General features: G+C 44.7%; 1 protein-coding gene across 2 annotated transcripts; it reads left to right on the top strand.

Moving 5' to 3' along the window:
• Window positions 1–1139: 1139 nt before the first annotated feature.
• On the top strand, window positions 1140–19555 carry GPR132 (G protein-coupled receptor 132). Of its 2 annotated transcripts, none has more exons than XM_054201216.1 (2): window positions 1140–1229; window positions 15289–19555. In XM_054201216.1, exon 2 carries the CDS (start codon window positions 15313–15315, stop codon window positions 16408–16410), a length of 1098 nt encoding a protein of 365 aa, XP_054057191.1. In that variant the 5' UTR covers window positions 1140–1229; window positions 15289–15312; the 3' UTR covers window positions 16411–19555. The 2 variants fall into 2 exon arrangements, with proteins under 2 accessions (XP_054057191.1, XP_054057192.1); XM_054201217.1 differs by lacking the exon at window positions 1140–1229 and adding an exon at window positions 11858–11914.
• Window positions 19556–20302: the final 747 nt, after the last annotated feature.

Raw genomic sequence — 20302 nt, 5'->3', positions numbered from 1 at the left:
AACACTGACAAAACCACCACTAAACCATGTCCCTAAGCACCACCTCTACCCGTCTTTTAAACACCTACAGGGATGGTGATTCCACCACTTCCCTGGGCAGCCTGTTCCAATGTTTGATAACCCTTTTGGTGAAGAAATTTTTCCTAATATCCAATCTAAAGCTTCCCTGGCACAACTTGAGGCCATTTCCTCTTGCCCTATTGCTTGTTATCTGGGAGAAGAGGTCAACCCCCACCTCTCTACACCCTCCTTTCAGGTAGTTGTAGAGAGTGAGAAGGTCTCCCCTCAGCCTCCTTTTCTCCAGGCTGAACAACAACTGGGGAACTGGGCCCTTGGCCGCTCCTCATAAGGCTTGGCGGAGCAAGAAGGATAGATTAATTGGAGGCTGGTGTCAAACAGCAACAGCCTAAAGTCTCCCAAACTGGGCTGTGCTGCCTGGTTTGGCACAGGGAGCAGGAAGCATGGCCACCTCCTAAAATGCCACCGTGGTTGCTGCATCACTGACTTGTGAAAGGCAGCAGCCATGCACGGCTGATCTCCGGTCCACTGTGCAAGAGTGGTGCTGTGTGTGGGCACTATTTCATTTCTGAAAGCAATACAGGGGACAGCAATGAGGACAGACTGTTTCAGAAGATTTTTTGAAACCTTTGACTTTGCAGCAATATTCCTGAAACTCTGATATCCTGCGCGCTCTACTCAGTAAAAATGTTATAGCCCTCAGTCCCTGGGCTGCACTTACACACAGACCCGTCAGCTGCCCCCACAATGCTCTTCATTCCTTCTGTCTTCCTGCTAATTACACATTTTCTCATCCTGACCATTTGGTTTTTCCCCTTTCTGATTATCCTCTACTTACAGTAACTACTAAATAGTTTCTTCTGCCTTTTCTCACTCTTTCAGTATATTTTCAGGAATGGATCTTCCCCACGGATATTCCGTGCCATAGATGTCTTTTTACAATGACTTTCTCAAGTGATGACAGAACTAAGATTTTCAAGACTGGGGTATTCCAGTCACCCTCCTTTCTATAAGTGTGTGCCTGACTACAAGTGACACGCTTCGGGAGCCTGGTGAAGTCATGAGCAATCTACTTTCTTTTAGCTCACGCCACTTATGAGTGTACGTGGTATCGTTAGCAACTTCCTGAAGTCTTCACAGAGCAGCCTGTCAGTACCGCACGAGTTGGAGCACTTCACCGTCTCCTTTGCAAAAGCCAGAGGAAAAAAGAAGTAAGTGATTTCTGTCCCTGAGGCAAGGCATTACTTTTACTTAGCAGTATTTCGCTTTGCTCTGCTTTGATTACTGCTTCTCCATGGTGTGCATTTGTGCGTCAGAAATGCAGACTCTGTTGATGTTTCACCGTACATCTCCTTGTGATTGATATAACAAACATGAAGTGTTGTTGGGTCTGTATTGATTAGTTTATTGCAGCTGATGGAGTCTTTGCTACTTTTCTTCCTTACAAATTCCCTTTCCTATAAAAAACGTATTTCTCTCTTACAAAAAAAAATTAGTTCCAGTCAGAGATAGACAATAATTAAGCTTGAAGGATTTTGGCAGGATACAGGTTGCTGTGAGGTTAGATTTAACTGTCACTGCAGAGCATGAGGCATGAATACAGAATTATATTAGAAACATGAATGCTGGGCTTCCTTTGGTGGACTATAAGGAGAATTCACATGCAGCCTTCCCTCTCATGATCACTTTGCTGGAAAAGCAAGACAAGCATTTTATTGTGATGTTTACTTGCTGGTCTATACATTTCTTCTTTTTCTCCATCTTTTATTCACCCAGTACTGCTAATCTCTGGCACTCAGAAATGTGGGGACTGAGTTAAGATTTTTTTTCTTTTTTTTTTTTGTCAAATATTTTGGGAGTTGGCTTGTTTCTCTGACACTTCAAAAACACTGGGACCGTGCTTAATGCTCTATTCAGCAAACCAAAGACCTTGCTTTTAAATGAAAGCTATGAAAGCTGACACTCCTTTGCATTTAGCGTAGCCGTTATTTTGCGTAGTAGCTGCAGCCTCAAGGAGACCACAAAGTCACAGCTCGGTAACAGCAATTGCATGACGCTGGTAGACGGGCGGAATGAATCAGTTTGGGTTCCTTCCTTTGAGACTTTAAAGGATCCTATTTCTGCTTTGAGAGATTCTGAGATCGGAGAGGATCTTTCCTACGCCAAATAAGATTTAGCAAAGGGTAAACATCCCGTTAGATCTGGGCTGGCCCGTTAACTTAATCAAACTGAATTGCTTCCTGAATTCAGTTTCTCAGAGGGTCTTCTTGGTTGGTTTTCTTCTCCCTGTTACCTCCCCCATTTGTTAGTGTTTCTGTTGCAATAGAAAGCACTACAGATTATAGCTACTGGCTTCTCTGGAAATTTTAACATAAAGTTTGCTACTCTGACTAAGACCAAGGAGCATCTGGGTTTAGTTTTAACCTGCCCTTCCCGTAATCCCGTTTAGATCAGCTGCTGCCTCTAATCCAGCAGTTTCTTAACTTCTAGTAACCTTATTTGGGGGGAAAAAAGAAAATAAAAGAAAAAAAAAAAGAAGAAGAAGAAAACCCCCACTTATTCTGCTCTTGACTACTCAATGGGCAAGGCTGATTTTCTGCTGAGGACTTTTCCACAGTTCTGTGGACGAGACACTACATTTAAACATATACTCACAGTATGAATTCAGCACACCCTCTGTACAGATTTCTGCCTGAAACTGCAGACGGCTCTTTCAGGTTCAGCATTTCCCATGCCTTTCGGGGAGACATTGATTTTCTAGCCCCATCATGATCACACAAATAGCATTGCTGTCAAAATAGAAGTGCCTCAAGGCAGCGTTTCAACTATCTCAGGCTGCCCTGACAAAGCTCAGCCCCACTTTGGAGCTGAAATGGAAATTTCACAGCTTTATGCAGAATGATTTTGCGCTCCCAGCCAGGTTCCTTTATTCTTGTATACAACAGGCTACAAAAGTGCGTGTAAGTCAGTGGCAAGAGCTGGGAGTGGGGAAGCGGAGAGCAGTATCGCTGCAGTTATGAGGAGGGTCATGCCACTGCTCACATTAGCGGTTGTGGTCCCAGTGCAACAGGAACGTGGCTGGAGTGGCGGCTGCACCAACTGCTGCGCCAGACAACACAAGGACAGGTTTCCGTGCCTGCTCTCCGTGACTTAGTGCCTGCACTTCTGGCCTGAGCTCAGCACAAGCTCAGGTTTTGCTTGCCTTTCCTTGGTATTCATTTTGTGTTCTCAGTGTGCCATGGGCTGTAATTAGCAATGAGCAGCTCAGTGGTTTTTTTCTCCTTTTACCCCTTTTTCCTCCCTGCACAGACGCAGATGCCTGTCCAAAAACATCTGGGTATCTCCAACTGTTTCTGGCTCCAGGGTTGCGCTGCAGGTCTCACGCACAGAGCCAGGACAGGCCTGGCAGGGTTCAGCAGACGGGACACCTTCCTACACCTCTCTGCCATACTTTATAGCCTCCTGAGTGAGGTGTTTGAAAATTACTGCTTTAAACTGAACCGTTTTGGGGCCAGTGTATATGGGGGAACACTATTTTTGCTTAGACCTGCCTCCTATGCTGGAGCTATAACGGAGCAGTGAAGAAGGAGACGGTCGAGGATCCCACCATTACTGGCAGAAACCCCATCATGTCTACTGCTGCTTTCTGTAGAGCACGTCAGGCTTGACAGAATCTGTTTCTTAGACTACTGCTACTTTGATCTTATTTCCTTTCATGAATGCAGGGTATTTTTAAAGCAGGGTATTTAGTGTAGATACACACTACCAAACACATCTAAGGTTCAGACCCGGCTGCTGCTGTTGATAGAGCACAGCATGCGACAGAAACATTCTCCAAGGATGAAGTATCCCACCTCAAGTCTGTAAACACAAAGGATCCAGCGTTGAGACTTGGACCTGGAAAATTAAGCAGATCGTATCAGTGTGCAGGAGAGCAGGGCCTGACTAGAATAGAAAGGTCTGAGAGAAGTGGGAAAATCAGAACAGGGTCTACTGTAAACAATGAATGATTTTGATGTCCCTAAAGAAGGACGCTTTGGGGAATATCTGGTAGCTGGGATTTTTACATCAATATCTTCCCTTGTAGGCTCTAAAGGTCTCAAGCAAGAATGAGCTGCTCATTGTGGTAGATGGGCAAACAGCCAGAAGAGATTGCAGCTGAGGATTTGGACAAGACACTACAGGAGATTTAGCAGACATGAGTGGGCTTACGGAGACGTCAGAGACACGTGTAGGTGCATAGAGGAATCTTTGAGCGTCACAGTTTTTGCTGGTTTAACTAAGATCTTAAGGGGAAAACCCTGTTGCTGGTACATGAGCTAGCTAGCTATAGGAGGTGACCTAGATGGCAAAAAAGAAAAATGGTAGTTCTCCAACTAGTTGAGAGTGAATCATGGGTCAAGAAGGAACAGAGAAATTGAGTTTCATGGTAAACGGAAAAGAGGGAAATAGTGGTGTCTGAGTTCAGAGCACTCGTAAATACCATCTTTAACTGCTCTGCTAAAAATACGACGGTTTCAAGTACAGAAGGCACTGTGGTTTTCACAAGGATTTGCAGACCCCACCTTCTAAGACAGGTTCACTTTAGACAAAAGTAAAACAATTTTGAGGGGAAATTAGCTAGACAGTGACAAGCAATATGTCAGTGAGCCCAAGTCTGGCAGGTCACAAAATTATTTTGGGCATCTTTTTGCTCTGTTTTTCCCCAGCAACCTCTTTATTACTGGGGTAGATGATGCTACCAGCAGCAGTGCAGCTCCCATGTCACAGCAGCTCCTGTACAGACCCACAAGGGCAGGGCCAAGACCAGTAAGCCCCCTGTGGGAGAGAGTTAATGTACTGTCACAAGGTCAAAGCTCAACACCATCTTTGCATTTTCCCACTATTAGCAGAGAGCGGCCATCCTGTCTACGGTCACTCTTTTCAGTACAGCAAAGCCACACTCTGACTGGGGGATTTCAGAGGGATGAGAGGGAAACCATATTTTGGGGGTGTAGGAAACGCCTGTGATCCCTGTGACTGTCGCTATTGCAATGGAGGTGTCAGTGCAGGAAGAGGGGGAAGCTTGTGAATTTGGGAGTCTGATCCGGAGAGGTGTTTTGTTATGAATAAATATCCTCTGCAAGTGTCACTGCCTGGTGGCAGTCCTGCCTGGACCCTTGTTCCCTGAGCCAGCATCCTCTGGCTTCCATGGGAACTTGAGCAACAAAAGAGGTATGAGTTACCATTTGTGGATCTCCTGGGACAACCAGTGGTTTTCAAACCACTGACTGACTCGGGACAGAGGCAGGGAAAGCAGCAGCAGTATGGTGCAAGGTAGGAACAACCCATGGCAATGCAGAGACCACATATAGGGAAAGACAGACCCAGGTGATGACAGGCTGGCAGGATGCAACCAGGTCACCAACGGAGAACAGAGCCTGGGCAGGGCTCAGCAGTGACAGGTCAACAACACCCAGAACCAAGCTGTGGCCAGACATGGCCCTTGGCCATTAATAAAAACAAACCAATGTAGGGAAACAAACAGCCATTGGCCAACCCCTATCCACAGCCAACTTACAAACAAGCAAAGAGGCTGACCATAAGGTAGGATAACTGCATGGTCACTACAACAGATGGCTTCTACCCAACTCTGATACAGCAATATTGCTCTGTTCATGTGTGGCAGCAATAGAGCATGAGGTCCCCAAAGCTTTTGTGGATCCAGGACCACAGAGTTTCTGGGACCCAGCTAAGGGCTACCACAAGCCATAGGCAGGGCTATGCTGTTCCCACACTGATCGCCTTGAGATGGTGCCTGCCTGAGAGGTGATGAGATTGAATGCTCGCACCTCTGGACATGATGCTCCTCCAAGCAGGGACAAGTCTCTCTCAGCCACAAGATGGCTGTGGTTGTCCTTCACTTGTTCATGCACAGACTCAAAGGACTTAGGCTTTGCATTGGTCCAGGTGTCACATGTGGCCACCTGCCAGCATTCACTGATGGGTGAGAAGGTGTATGGCCTCAGTCCAGAAATCTCCAGCAACTCCAGGTGAACAGGGTGAACAGTTGCTGCCCCAGAGATGATTTTGAGTCATGGCAGTTTGGGTTCAACACAACTCTAATACAGGCCTTTCTGTGGCTCCTAGCGTGTTTCTAACTGGAGGTGCCAGAGGTTTGGCAGGAGTCTCCTGTTTGAAGGCCTGGGCAACTGAAGCCCAGAAGAAGGATAAAGGTGTCCATAAGCAGCTGCTGGGGAGATTCTAAAGTCTAGAGGGTGACAGAGCATCTCTTTATTAGGAGCACACCTTGGCATTTGAACATAAGTCTTGGCACTTCTTTGATCAGCCACCCAAAGTCAGATTTCCCTTAAACCTGTCATTTAGACACACTCAGCTCTAGCAGCATGTTGGCACGGCCAGACATCCTTTCCTTGTTAAAACAGCTGCTCCCTCATACCCCAGCCTGCACTTTTGGGAGTCCAGAGCAGTATTCATCCACATGTAAGCCCTCACTGGGAAATCTGATGGCACTTGGCTGTGTTTTGACATCCAGGAGCACCCCGGGGCAGGTCAGAGAAGCTTTGCATGGGAATCCCCTCTCTCATTTTCTTCTTCCAAGACTTCAGAGTTCCAACACGAGCCAGCAAGAAGGTCTGGCCAGTTAGGTTTCCAAATGAGCCACTTGAGTAACAGAAGCCTTATTTAAATAGCCCCCACTGCCAAGGCTATCAATCAAGCCGTGATAGCTTTAGGGAGGCATTGAGCACGAGTGGCTTCTGGTTTCGTGTATGAAGGTGTGTGAAGAGGGTGTGAATCAGCAGCACAAAACTCACCAGTCTCGGGGCTGCTCTCAGCTGTTCACTTTCACCGCCGCTGCTCCAAAACCTTTGCTTTCCTCAGCCTTTTGACTTGGTGGGCTTTATAGTTTACTCTCAAATTTATGACGGCATTTCTGGGGTTCCTGATGACTCGCCTGGCCATGAAGCCATTCCTCTGTCTGAGAGACCTTTTCTAGACAAGCTGGTAGATACCACGGGGTAAATCTGCCTTGCAACAGCAGCTCTCTGTTGCTTTCAGGGAGGACTGAGAAACTTTACCAGGTCCAAAAGTCCCAAAATCATGAGTCAAGACCTCCGAATCATGAGACTGGGGAAAAATGTCCAGTGGTACAGGGGGATTTGGAGGTCTGTTTTTCACCTGTGAACTTCCCCTATCTACTCTGTATGACACATATGTCGTTTTACCTGCCTTTAGATGTGTTGAATAAGATGGTTTTAAACCCCGTAGCAGGAGGTTTCCTTTGCACATTTCTCTCTTACCTGCCTGTCACTCTTCTCTCCTCTGCAGTCCCTCACCAGGTGGTGTAACATGGCATCTAAGACACCCAGGTTATAGAAGGATCACCATTTTAAGAGTCCTTTTTCAACCCAGAATTTTGTGATAGTTTACTCACAGCTGCTTATTTTAGCAGAATAGTACGTTTAGTTGTAGATTGTGGGAAGGGGGAAGTACATGTGTGGATCTACGTAAATGCCCACACACAGGTATTTAAAATCTCTAGTTGCTGAGAGTTCACATCTATGAACAGTGTGTCACGCGACAAAGCAAACGTCTTCTTCTCATGAAAAATGATTGCTGAGCTCCCCTCCTGAACAGCAAATGATGAATATCTTCTCTCTTCTGACAAAAATCTTCTTTTTTTAATAAGATTGCTTATATCAGCAGTATAGAGTTAAATATTGAGGCTGTATAACTAATCCCAGGGTCCTGCTGCTTCCTCACAGCAGCTATCTTCAGCCTACAAATGCTCCATCACTTGTTTTAACCAGCGCTAGTCAACAGGGCGATTATCTGCTTTCACTACAGTGCTCTCTGTCCCATGTCTCGCAGTTGGAGATCAGTGTAACCACTGATGCAGAAGAGGTTGCTTCTAGCAAAAAAAACCTACCTTAACTTCAGATGACTACACTTCGTGACCAAAACATGTGGAGATTACTTTCCTGACTAGGCATTAAAGCCACTTCGTACAGCATTTATTTGTCTCTGCATACAAATCCCATCAGTGGTTTCCATACGGTCAAGCTAGGATGGAGGCAGATATTTCAGATGGAGTTCTGCTCAGGCTGGATTCCTGTAGCTTTAAAATGCCCTTTTTTCTCTACAGAGCTTTGAAATGATATAGTTTCAAAATTCTATATTATTATATTATACTATATTATATTCAAACTTAAAACTATATAGTTTCAAATCCCACTATCTTGTGTGTATCAGTAAAAATGATGGGTCTCCTGGGTAACTAAGTGGATCCATTCCTGCTTTTCCTTTTTATGCTGAGACTTGCTTATAAGAGTGACTTCATCGACTAATTTGTTTATTACTAATGGAAGAGAAACCCCCAAAAATAAACCAGTTCACTGACTTGCTCATCTAATGGGTCATAATCTATTTTTATCCACAAAGATACCACAAATATTTTTCTTACTTTCAAGAACAGCAGAGCAAATAATGCACGGCAATTTCTTACTTTCTATTAAAGTTAACAGACACAAAAGCTAGAGGCTGGAAAGTTTAATAGTTCGTAAAGTTTATAGACAGGTAATGTAGGTTCTGCATGAGAAAGAGAAGCCCGGGTTCAGAAGAGGAGTGACATCGCTGGTGTATTGTAGGTGGCATATCTGTCACATCTGGGAACTGATGACACTCGATTTGAGTGGTCAGACTGACGTCTTGTTAGTACTCTTGTGTCAAACAGCTACAGTACTACAGGCTACTACGGAAAGCACACAGAACCCCTCAGGAGAAACTCGGGTCCTGTTTCATTGAAGGTTGATTTAAGCTTTAAAACATGCAGGTTGTTAACCTTTCTAAATATCGGGGACAGGAAGGAAGATGTGAAGGAATGGTTTGGTTTTATCTTAGCCGTTATAATGGTCACTTATTTTAATTATTCTTAATACCCACATAAACTCCTCAAAATTTTCAGCTCTAATAATAATAATTCCTGGCATGGAAGGATGATCAGAAAATTATTAGAAAATGAAAAATACATAAATAATGTGCTCTGCTGATCTAAAATTGTACTCACGTTACAGATTTCACTGTGTCTTTTTTCTCCTCTGTCCCTCTGTATCTCAGGTGAATTTCAAAGACTTTCAATCAGTGATTTGTTCAACTATTGTGCTGTTTTTGACTTCTGCCTCTCTTCCTTGTAACTGTGTCTGCAATTTTCTTTTTTACCTTTCCTAACAGGGGTTGTTTTTATCACTCCAACTTCTCTGTTGGAAATTGAAACAGTTTTACACGAGTAGCTCATAGACAAATAAAACAACAAAAAAATCAAAATAAAGCTTTTTGCTTCCCCCCTTGTTTTCACTTCCCTCTTCACACCTCAGTGTTAGCAAAAACACCTCAGTCTCTTGAGGGAAGACCAAATATTAAAGCAACTGGCCTGAATGAGCAGCCAGAGCCCCCAGTCAAGTCTCTGCACCTCTCAGGCCCCTTGTCTGCTTCATTCAGAGACCAGACTCCAGTGAAGAACTTAACATTCACCCTGAAGCAATAAGCTCTAAGCCGACAGGCTCACAAAAGTCCACACGCTTTTCAGGGCTTAGCAGTGGCTTCTTCAAGGCAAAAGAACTGAAGAGAATGACGTGCTTAGAGCTGCTGTCCATCTCCACGTGGACAGATGCACTGCTTACCCAAAGCGCTCTGCTTAGCACTCACAGCACCCACGGAGAAGGTGCCTGGTTGGGTAACTCAGTTGCAAAAACCCCTAAACAGTCAGCAGAGATCGGCAGTGGCTCTGGAGACTGATGGAGGGTGCAGCTCACACTACGGCCAAGCTGCTCTCCATACAACTCCTACCTCCACCTGCCTCTCGCTGCTCCAGCCCAAGTAGCACTCCAAGTGCTACGTACTACTAATTCCCCGGTGCTGCTTTGACCCTGCTGAGCCACTTCAGAAAGGTCAACTGGTGGACAACTGCCCCAGATAGAAAAGGGGTACAAGTTTTCTGCTAGCTTACCGCTCTGTGCACATTCACTGCAGAGTTGGGTAACCCTGTCAGTGACAGGGCAGAGACAAAACAAAAAAGGTGACAACCAGGCTGTTATTCTGGTGTGGCTGTGACATGAAGCCACATCCTCATATCACCCTGGGTTCATGCTTTCACCTCCTGTGAAATGCGTAGGGCACCTCTGTAGGTGCCTGTAGTTCAATGCTCCCTGATGCTGGGTAGGACAGAGGACAGGTGACGATAGCACAGGCTCTCCTGCATAACAAAGCAGTGCTTTGGCACCTGTCCACAAAATGGAAGATCTGATTTCTAGACCAGACACCAGTGTGGTATTTGAAAGCTGCCACTTTCGAGGAAAGCCTGAGAAAGAGCACCTCCTGGTCAATACGGGCCACATGCCATAAGGAATGCAAGGTGTGCTGGATCAAAGAGAAGGTGAGGAAAGGGCAAGCTCGATCTCATTTCACAGCCCTGCTCGGTGGGTCTGCAGCAAGACACTTCTGCTGCTTTCTCACCACACTTCAAAAAATGGCATTTCACATCCATCATGCCTCTTCCATCCACAATCCTTTTTACTTGGGCATCTCCAGGTGCCCTGCCCTTTTCCAGGGTTTTCTCACCATAAGGTTTCAATATGTAAGAGCATGTAGGCACTCTATTTTAGGAGTAAGAAATGTAATTATCTATTCATCTAACAGTGTGAACATAACACAACAAGATTAGAAATGTCAGGCCTACCTACCCCAATATTGTGGCTATAACCTAGGCCAAGGGCAGATGGCCAGGGAAGAGTGTAAATACAGAGCAGGAACATAGCAAATCTTCCTTACTGGGTTGCCCCATCCTCCAGTGATTTGTGCTCAGGTGCTTACTGGAAGACGAGATGTTTTGCACGTCTTGAAGGTGAGAAACATGTATGTGCTGACTGCGGTTTCTTGTGTGCAGTGAGTCTCACGCAGCAAGAAGCCTCTGAGGGCTGCTAAATATACATAAAGCTGTTGATGCCAAACACAGCCAGGACCAGATGTAGCACCTAGTAACAATTAGTGAGCCCTAGCAGAACAGGATAGGTCACAGAAACTTGAGAACAGCTACTTTGGATGGGCTTTGCTCAACTGAAAAAGACAGTGAAGAAAACTAATGCATTGAAACAGCTTGTCTCTCACAAACACGTTCTTGGATATCGCTTACCCTTGGCATCACAGCTACATTTGACCCTTTATATAAATGCTTGAAAATTGCTGGATGGGATAAATCTCTTAAGTTCTGCTGTTCAAACTGATGTTTCCATCACTAAAATTGCTCATCACAAATATTAGCAGAAAACGAACCCTGAAATGGTGTATGGTTTTTTTTCAGCTGAGTAATTATTTATTTTTTTTTATTTGAATGAATAATTTCAAATTGAGAATAAGAATGAGATTGATAATGGAAATCTCACTTTGAATGAATTGAGATGCTGGTTAGCCTGCTCCAGTCCTGCACCAGTGCGGGACAACAACAAAGTGCTCACAGGTGACCAGCTGCCTCTTTAGGTAAAGCAGTACCGTTATGAATGCTACATTCGAGAGATGTGGGGATACATCCATCACAGCCCAGCCACCACAGAAGACAACAGAGCTGGGAATCTTCTGGGCTTGAGCCAAGTATCAAAACAGCAAACTCTAATGGCCTGACACGAGGATGAAAATGTGCATTCAGTTGCAGAGGCGCGATGTCACAGGGGGAAATTTCATAAATTGTCTGCTGAGTGATGCTTTCTGATCCTCGGTTTAAGGAGGAAACCCCTTCGCAGGCCTGGATTGCTGAGCAGAGACAAGTGAAGCTCAGAACTGGGGCTGGATGCAGTGGCCAGGGCCAGAAGACTCTTCCCTGGACATGGCAGAGAGCCAGGAGAAGGTGAGGGAGGGGACCAAATGGATGTCCTCCTCTCCTCCTTCCCGATATGGGGCTGAGACACAGAGCGTTACTGCTGAGCAGGATCCAGGCTCCTGAGATGACAGGCCAGACCTTCAGGAGAGGCATTCAGCACATATTTTTTCTCTACAAGTGTGAATTCCTGTCTATGGCTGCACTTTGCCAGTTGAGGCTTTGTGCTTGGCAGTTGACAGTTATTTAAGGCCGAAGGACTCTTCAGCTCAGCTTCAGCCCTGTGGCTTAGGCCGTACGCCAAAAACCAAGAAAAAAAAGTATGCCCTGTGGGAACAGCTTAAAAAGTCACAGGCATCCCCTTCCCGAGGCTCGCTCCTGGGTGCCAAGGGTGGGAAGGAGACTTGGAGCAGAGCAGGAAGGGAGGAGGCAAGGGAAGGAGGCAAGAGAAAGAAACACTGGGAACCACGTGTCTATGGAATAACTCTTCTACCACTTCCTTCCTGCCCCGCACCATCGCCGGCTGTTTGCTGGTGAGACAGGTAGCTCTGGGGGGAGCATCACCTTCATACGAGTGACAAACAGCAGGTGCAGGCAGTGCAGAAAGGAGAATATTCAGACAAACACAGGGTCAAGAGAAGTATGCAAAGCCCAGGGGGAGGGGAGGAGAGCGCGCCTTCAACAACTCTTGAAGGTTCTTTTGCTAAGGTGCGAGGGGTAGACAGCCGCTGAGTAATCGAGATGGCGTGTGACTGTGCTGCATCCCCGCCTCAGCCGCTGCCATGTCCCTCACACGCGAGCTGTATGCACCTGCTGTGCTTCACCTCAGAAGGGGAGGTCTCCAAGACCGCTCTGTGGTGTGCAGATGAACAGCAGCTCCCACATTGGTCAGTTGAGTCCAAGCCGAGGACAAGCTCTCGTATGCCACGTCCCAGGTGAGGTCGGGGCAGAGAACTGCTGCTGACCCCGAAACCAAGCACCATTTTTATCCCCTCTGCACAGCAATTCAGTAGGTGGCCCAGAGAAGACCCCTCCTCATCCACCAAGGGTGGCAGATGCCCAGAGGCAGCAAAAAAGCTCAAGTCACCACCAACCCTTATCACTACCATCCTTTTTCTAAGTTAACACCATTTACCAGTACACTTTCACTGGTAGGAAAGAAAGGAAGTAACTTCGCACCGTCTCACGCAGGAATCTTGTGGCAGCCCTGCTGAGTGCAGTGCTGTCTTCCCCTCACACAGCAGTGAGGATCCTCTTCTCCAGTCGTTCTTAAGATGGGACATTTGAAACAAAAGGAAACTTCAGATTCCCCTTGAACATACCCACTGGACTCCAGATAGTCCAATTCTCAGATGTGGAGGGACGTGGCCCTCTGGCAAGACGCTTTGGCCCAACTAGTGCGGCGACCACTGCCTGATAACCCTCATCAACATGTCAGCATGCGAGCAGAGCATGGTTTGCCGCAGGGGGAAGTGGAAGGTAGTCGCAGAGTGCAGTCACACCCTCCGGTGTACTTCTTACACACATAGAACATTTTCTCAGTTCCTCTGTGGAGGCCCGTTCCAAACGTCCTTAGCCCAGGGAACAGCTTAGGCTGACGCCAGGGATGGGGATGGCAGGTACTGCTGCCTCTGCCCCACCTGCTCACTTGCCAGGACGTCATCACTCAGAAGCTGCTGTCATTGAGTGGGCTCTGACTCTGTTGGGGTACCTGCTGGAGATGAAGGCCTCTTGGCATGTGCTGGAAGAACGTCTCTTCGTTTTTATGGCTATGGCTAGCACCACACTGCTGTGAGGGTCTCGCAGGCTAAGGCAACCCCTGTCCAGTTTCTCATACCGTTCTCATCATCTGGTAACTAAACTCAGTCAGGGGACCTGATTGCCCTGCAAGCTCTAGGGATCTTGCATGGTAGGTGCTCTGTTAGGCATTCAGGGTGGAGCTGCTTACACCACCCCAGGGACTACTCTTGCCCACGTGGAGGGGAAGAAAAGTCCCCACCAGCTTGTCCACCCTTCCAGAAATGCAGAAGACAATCCCATAGCACCAGGAGCAGACTACTTCCCCTTGGTCTGCTTGAGATGGGCCCAAATAAGCAACAAATAAATGTTCTGAGGCTGCTAAAAGCTAACTTCTCCCCTGTCTGAACTCAGGGTTAAAGAAATTCTTCATATACAGTGTGGTCCAAGAAAGCTCATGCCCCTCCTCTGTCTGAAGGGACTCAATCTCTGTCAACATGTCTCTTCCTTTTGGAGTTAGCTGACTGTTCCCTGGAGCAGGTGTCCAACCTGTAAGAGAGTGCCCAAAACATTAGGCCAGACAAGACATTTTTTTTATCAAGGATGTTATATAGTGGACACCTTCACTCATAAATACAGCAAAGTACAGTTTTTAAGGGCACTCACCTCCGTATTCCTCTCTTCACTTGGAGAAGTCTTCTGCATGGAAATCATCATGTGACTTTGCAAGAAATGCTTCTCCTAGCACCACTTAACACTAACCAAATGCCATGTCTGCTCTTGCCCGTGGTTGTCTTGGAAAGGTGGAGTTTTTTGTAACCATACCTGTTAAAGAGCATTAATTTTCTTCACTTCCATTTCTTAAATGTGTGTATATTCTTCTCTTTGGTCTTGTTTATTTCCTCTAACTGCCTTTATTTCCTTTTGTTTCACAGAGGCATCAAACAGATGCGGTAAGCTGTTTCATTGGCTTACTATGGTGGGTGTTACGTAGTATTACAAGTTTATGTTCTTCAGCTGCAGCTATTCTTTAAGAGGAGGGAAGTATGAATTAGCTAGATCTGAACCACTAGGTTGTAATACAGTGTGGAGGTACACACCAGTGGCCAGATTCTGGTTCCTGTATGCTGGGTAGTCTCTGACACAACAACTACCACCATCCACTTCAGACGGTTCCCCCATCTGACCGACTACGATAGCTTCTTTTGGAAGTCTGCCTCTGAAACCTCTACTGTTTGCATGCCTCTGAATTCTCTACTGTTTGCATTTTTGGTTACTCAGCTTGAAAAAAAAAAAAAAAAAGAAGACTAATGCCATCAATTTCCTCCGGGAAGTGACTTTAGTAATTGATCGGATGCTCTGTCTTATTTATGAGGCAGCCTGGTTTAGGGACAGTCCCCAATACCCTGTTTTAATGAATAGGCATGCTGTAGTCAAGAAATTCCTTGTGAAGAAAGGCACTTTTTCCTGGAAGAAAATCAGACCTGACTCCCAGGGGACACTAGAGGAGATCTTGGAAAACTTGCCTGTCTTAGATGCTTCCACAAGACAAGCATCCCACTTGCTCCCCTGACATGTCCTGTTGGCACCTATGGGACCATAACCTTTATTGACACATTTTTAAGTGATGCAAATGCTAACTTTCCACCTTGTCTTCTGATTCTCAGGAAACAGCAGCTGGAAAAAGAATAATGGAAAATTTTACAGACACAAGTGATAGCTCCACTTGCAAAGGAATTCCCTACAACGACAGCAAGACACTTCTGGTTGCTGTTTACAGCATTGTTTTTGCCATAGGCCTTCCAGCAAATTGCTTAACTTCCCTGCTTACATTTGTACAAATCCAAAGGAATAAAGTAATTGCCATCTACATTTTCAGTTTATCATTGTGTGAGCTGATGTATTTAAGTACTTTGCCTCTCTGGATTATCTATGCGCAAAATGAGCACCAGTGGAAAATGGGTGAACGTGCTTGCAAAATAACAGGATTCATCTTTTTCTGCAACATATACATCAGCATTCTGCTTTTGTGCTGCATTTCTGTGGATCGTTACGTGGCACTGGTGTATGCTCTGGAATCAAGGGGAAGAAGAGGACAGAAAATGGCAATCATAATAGTGTGTTTTCTCTTTGCTGTGGTTGCAATAATCCACACTCCGGTATTTTACATGGCAGATGGACATAAGAATGACACGACATGCTTTGAGACTTTGCCCCTTGACATAAAATTAGCTTCTTTCGGCTTTGCTAGGTTCCTGTTCGGATTTGCCATACCTTTTACAGTCCTCATTTTCACAAACTACAAAATTTTCCAAAGCACAAAGACAAGCAGCAGCTTGACTGGTCGCCAAAAAGCCAAAGTGAAATATCTGGCTATCGCCATTATTGTCATTTTCCTGATGTGCTTTGCTCCCTACCATGTGGTACTCTTAATAAGATCCATATACTTTATATTTCATCAAAATTGCTCATGTCCATTTGAAAAAGATGTATATTCAGTTTTTACAGTGTTTCTGTGTTTAGCCACTGCAAACAGCGTTGCCGATCCAATCATCTACGTGCTGGTTAGTGAAAATGTCAGAAAAGATTTTTCTAGAACTCTGAGAAGATGGAGATTGAACTCATCCAGGCTGAATTCATCCATTAATCACAAGACTGACAGCATAAAATTGAAAATGTCAAAAGAATCACAGGAAAGAGGGCTAAGAGAAGACAGCAAAGAAATACCAGATTCATGTGACATTCAAAAGACCTGTAGTAGTGGCAAAGACCAAGAAGGTGGCAGCTAGCAGCTAGCTGCTGACAGAAATAAGAAGCTCACAACACAGCTGCAGGCTGCAGACTGCAGCACACAAGTATTTACATGCTGACATCCGTAGGAAGTTTTGCCACAGTGCATGGGCCAGCAACTCCTTGAGGATGCTACGGGAACGATACTTCTTATTTCTGTTTGTCTCCTACGACAAAGTTTGCCCACCAGTATCATGGGTGAAAATATTGCTTTGCTAAGGACGTGCGGAATAAACTAAGTAATTTACTTTGACTCAAATTGAAATCTTAAATGCTTAGTTTTTGGACTAGCTCTTTTCGTCGTACGAATTCAGAACCAGTTTTATCTTCTGAGCTGGACAAAAAAAAAGTGCCGGCTGAGGAGAACAATGTAGAGCCTATTCTTATGGTTGAAATTTTTAGTTCTTGAGAGGGCACATGTTCAGGTTCTCATACACATACTCTGTTGTTAATGTTTGTGGTTAACCAGTGGAAAATATTAAAAACGAGGAAGTCTTTCAACAAGAGCCTTGAAAATGTTCCTTCGGTATGCAGCTTTATCTACCTTGCACATTCTGGGGAGAATTAGAGGGTACAACAGTGGCCTGATAACACAGACCAACAGTACTTCCACTGTATTAGTCAAGATCCTGCACTGTCCTGAAATTCTTAAAATGTACAATTCTAATGCCTGATATTTTACAATTAATAGATTTTACTTGTTTTGCAGTTAAATCTGGAGTGCACTGAAGTATATAGAAAATCTCTACCTATCTGAGGGGTGTCACGGACCGGTTTTACACCATCTCCAAATGTTTGTTGAACTTGTATTCCATTTCTGGTTAAGCTAACGCTTCCCTTTTGGTACAGATCCACCTTTTAGTGCGTAGGAGTCTGTACAAGTCTTAAGTTTCTTACCAACAAGGAAGGGCTGGCAGCATGGAGAACACAGTCCCTTCTCCCCATAGATGGAGGAGAACACAGTCCCTTCTCCCCATAAGATGGAGGAGGACACAGTCCCTTCTCCCCATAGATGGGAACTCCCTCGGACACACTGGTGCTGCACACATGGAACTATGCTGGGGCCCATTTCGTTGTTGATGCTGCTACTTTTGCTATGAATAAATTATTGATGGCAGTTTCCTGTGCCTTCAAACCAGAAGTTCAAAAATATGAATGATACAAATACGGCAAGATTTATCTAAGCAGCTTCTTCCTATTTTCATGTGATCAAAGTAAAACAGACAAAGATCGTGACCGTTTATTTGAGTACGAGTTTGTAAAGTGTTTCACAGCGTCGTTCTGCTTCATCTGTAATGTTGTATTTCTGTGATATTTTTAAATTGTCATTAATGTTGACATTTCTGAATTGAACTAACATTAGCCAATGTTAATGTAAATACAATACTTGTTGGGATTTTTTAAAATTGTAATAGGTATTTCTGCATATTATGCTTTATTCTTACACCCTTTTGCAAGGAAGCATTGTGCCAAAATGGCATTTCCTCAAGTTATTTTATTTATGACATATTTAAGTTTTGTATTATTTAATGACTCCCCTGGCATCTACCCAGGAAAGGTATCCTCAAAAGTCATTCACATAATACTGAATCGAATAGGAGATTGCTTCTTGGAAAAATGCAAAATTCTGTTGTGATGCTAATTAACAAACTGTGGTTTTGTATTTTCGTATGTATACCAGAGACCAAACTCTCTAAGGTATCAAGGGCAGATCTGCAAAGTGCCGAATATCTGTAACTTTGCTGAAAATCAAACTTTCCATTACTAAAAAAATCATCAGCAGGCAGTGCTCGTAACAGCCCAGTCAGCCACAGCATTGGTGATTAATCTCTGAAGACGCATATGCAAAACTGCCCCAACCTCAGGATTTTCATAGTCTAAATGTAAAACTCTGACAAATAGCAGTGAATTTAGAAGAAACCAAAGATACAGACTTCTCAACTGTTTGAAATGGATGCAAATTAGATATTCAACTCAGTGAATTTTGAATTCTCTCTGATATTTTTCCTCTGATAAAACACGAGTGTCTTTAGAGCAACCAATATACGACCCCAGCACAGTAGGTGTAGGGGACAGGGATTAGCAGGGTCTGATGCAACATTTGTAATTCTTTTGCCTTGCCTAATTTACATGCTGCTCTAAATTACTACTACTACATTATGCATCCTCTTAATGAAAATCCTTGGAGCTTCTTTGCTCAGATGCACTCTCAAATAAAATCCTTAGGGGTGACAAGGTCCTGTACATCTTGATCTAACTTTGAAGATGACCTAGATGATTTCCAGAGGCGTTTTCCAAACTGAAATATTCCATGACAGGGATTAGGGGCCAGGTACCAACCAACGTATCCACATGGAAAAACTGCAAATCCTGATTTCTTTGGATAAATGGAAAAGCAGCTTTAAGGCTGAGTGAGGACATCAAGAAATGCTGTTTACACATTGTTAATCTATCCCATCCGATAAATGGACGGTTTCTCATCTGATAAACTGAAGCATGTGATCCGTTTTGTCACGCCGTATCTGACTGTGCCATACAGGCAAAGCAAGGGTCTCAACACTGGGACACTTGCTTGAGACACAGCAAAGGACACTACTCGGGTCGGAGCAGCTCTGAAGGGTGGATTGACTGTGTGGGTCTTTCCATCCTTTCCTCCTGCAGGGACAGTAACCGGTGAGCCTGCAGGGACTGCTTCGTGCTGTGAAGAAAGGTTCGCCCACACCAGATCTGCAGCTCTCAGCCCAGCTATTTGGATCTGTTCCACGGCTTCCTCAACTCAGCTTCAGCTGTAAGATGACCTGGAGAGAGCACAGAACCAAACCTAGGCCCTGCTTCTCAATCTGGTTTTTAAACGGCCAGGTCTCCACACGTATGGCTCAGAGCGGGTAAGTCGCCCACCGATGTACCGGGGGTGAGATTCAAAAATTTCACTGTCTTTTGTACTCAGCATTTACTCAGGTATAACTTCCACAATTCAATTTAAAGAAGAGTGGGCTACTGAATAAATAAAACATGGTTTTATTTTTACATGTGCCTCAGACACACGTGCCTGGGAGATAAGTGGTTTGCTCATTATTTTAAGTATGACTGTGAAGCATGAAGTGAAAAATTTCTGGCTATGAAATAGAGCTGGCCAAACTAGTTTTTGCAGACAAAATATCTGATTTGTTTGTTTATTCATCAATTTTAAGTTATTTCTAAAGACTGCATTTTTTAAGTAATTGTTTGGCGTAACTCATTTATAAAAGTCTATTTCTGTCTAGGAAACGCTTTCATGTTCAGCATGAAATTTTGCTTCAAGGGGACAGATATACAAAACAGGCAAAACCAGATATGAATGAACTCAGACTCTCTATGTGTGAAAAAGTTTCATCTGCAGTTGGTGACCATGTAGCTGGTCTGATTTAGTCCCTGGTATCATGTACAACCCAATGGTTAATTTCTGTTGGGTAGTGAGTGGTGAAACCTAACTTAGAACCAGGTTTTCAAAAGCATCCACAATCTAATAGCTTTTCTTCATGAGCATATTGTCATCCTACAGGTCACGCTGTGGAATAAGTGTTTTAGGAAACATCCTCTATAGAGTGAAATGACACCAAAGCTGCCTCGCAGATTGGAATACCTGTCTTATTTTCAAACCAGCACAAACCAAATTAGCAAATAAGGCTGGGAGGGTTGCAGCAAAGAGATGCAATCATATTTTTAAGCTCTTTGGTGTGCAGGGAAGCATACAGGTGGCAGCATCCCCAAAGCGGGATCTCCTAGCGTGTCTTCTGCAACTACTGTCTAGAGATGAGGATGCGATACCTACCAGTGCTCTCCATCTCTTCTGCTCCTTCCTGGGGTGGTTTGCATCCTGCAGCACCCCCTCTTTCCCCTGCACAATTAACC

Source organism: Rissa tridactyla, chromosome 4, assembly GCF_028500815.1.
Source record: "Rissa tridactyla isolate bRisTri1 chromosome 4, bRisTri1.patW.cur.20221130, whole genome shotgun sequence".
NCBI classification, from domain to species: domain Eukaryota; kingdom Metazoa; phylum Chordata; class Aves; order Charadriiformes; family Laridae; genus Rissa; species Rissa tridactyla.
Note: the sequence above shows the minus strand (reverse complement) of the source record. Positions and strands in the feature narration are given on the sequence as shown.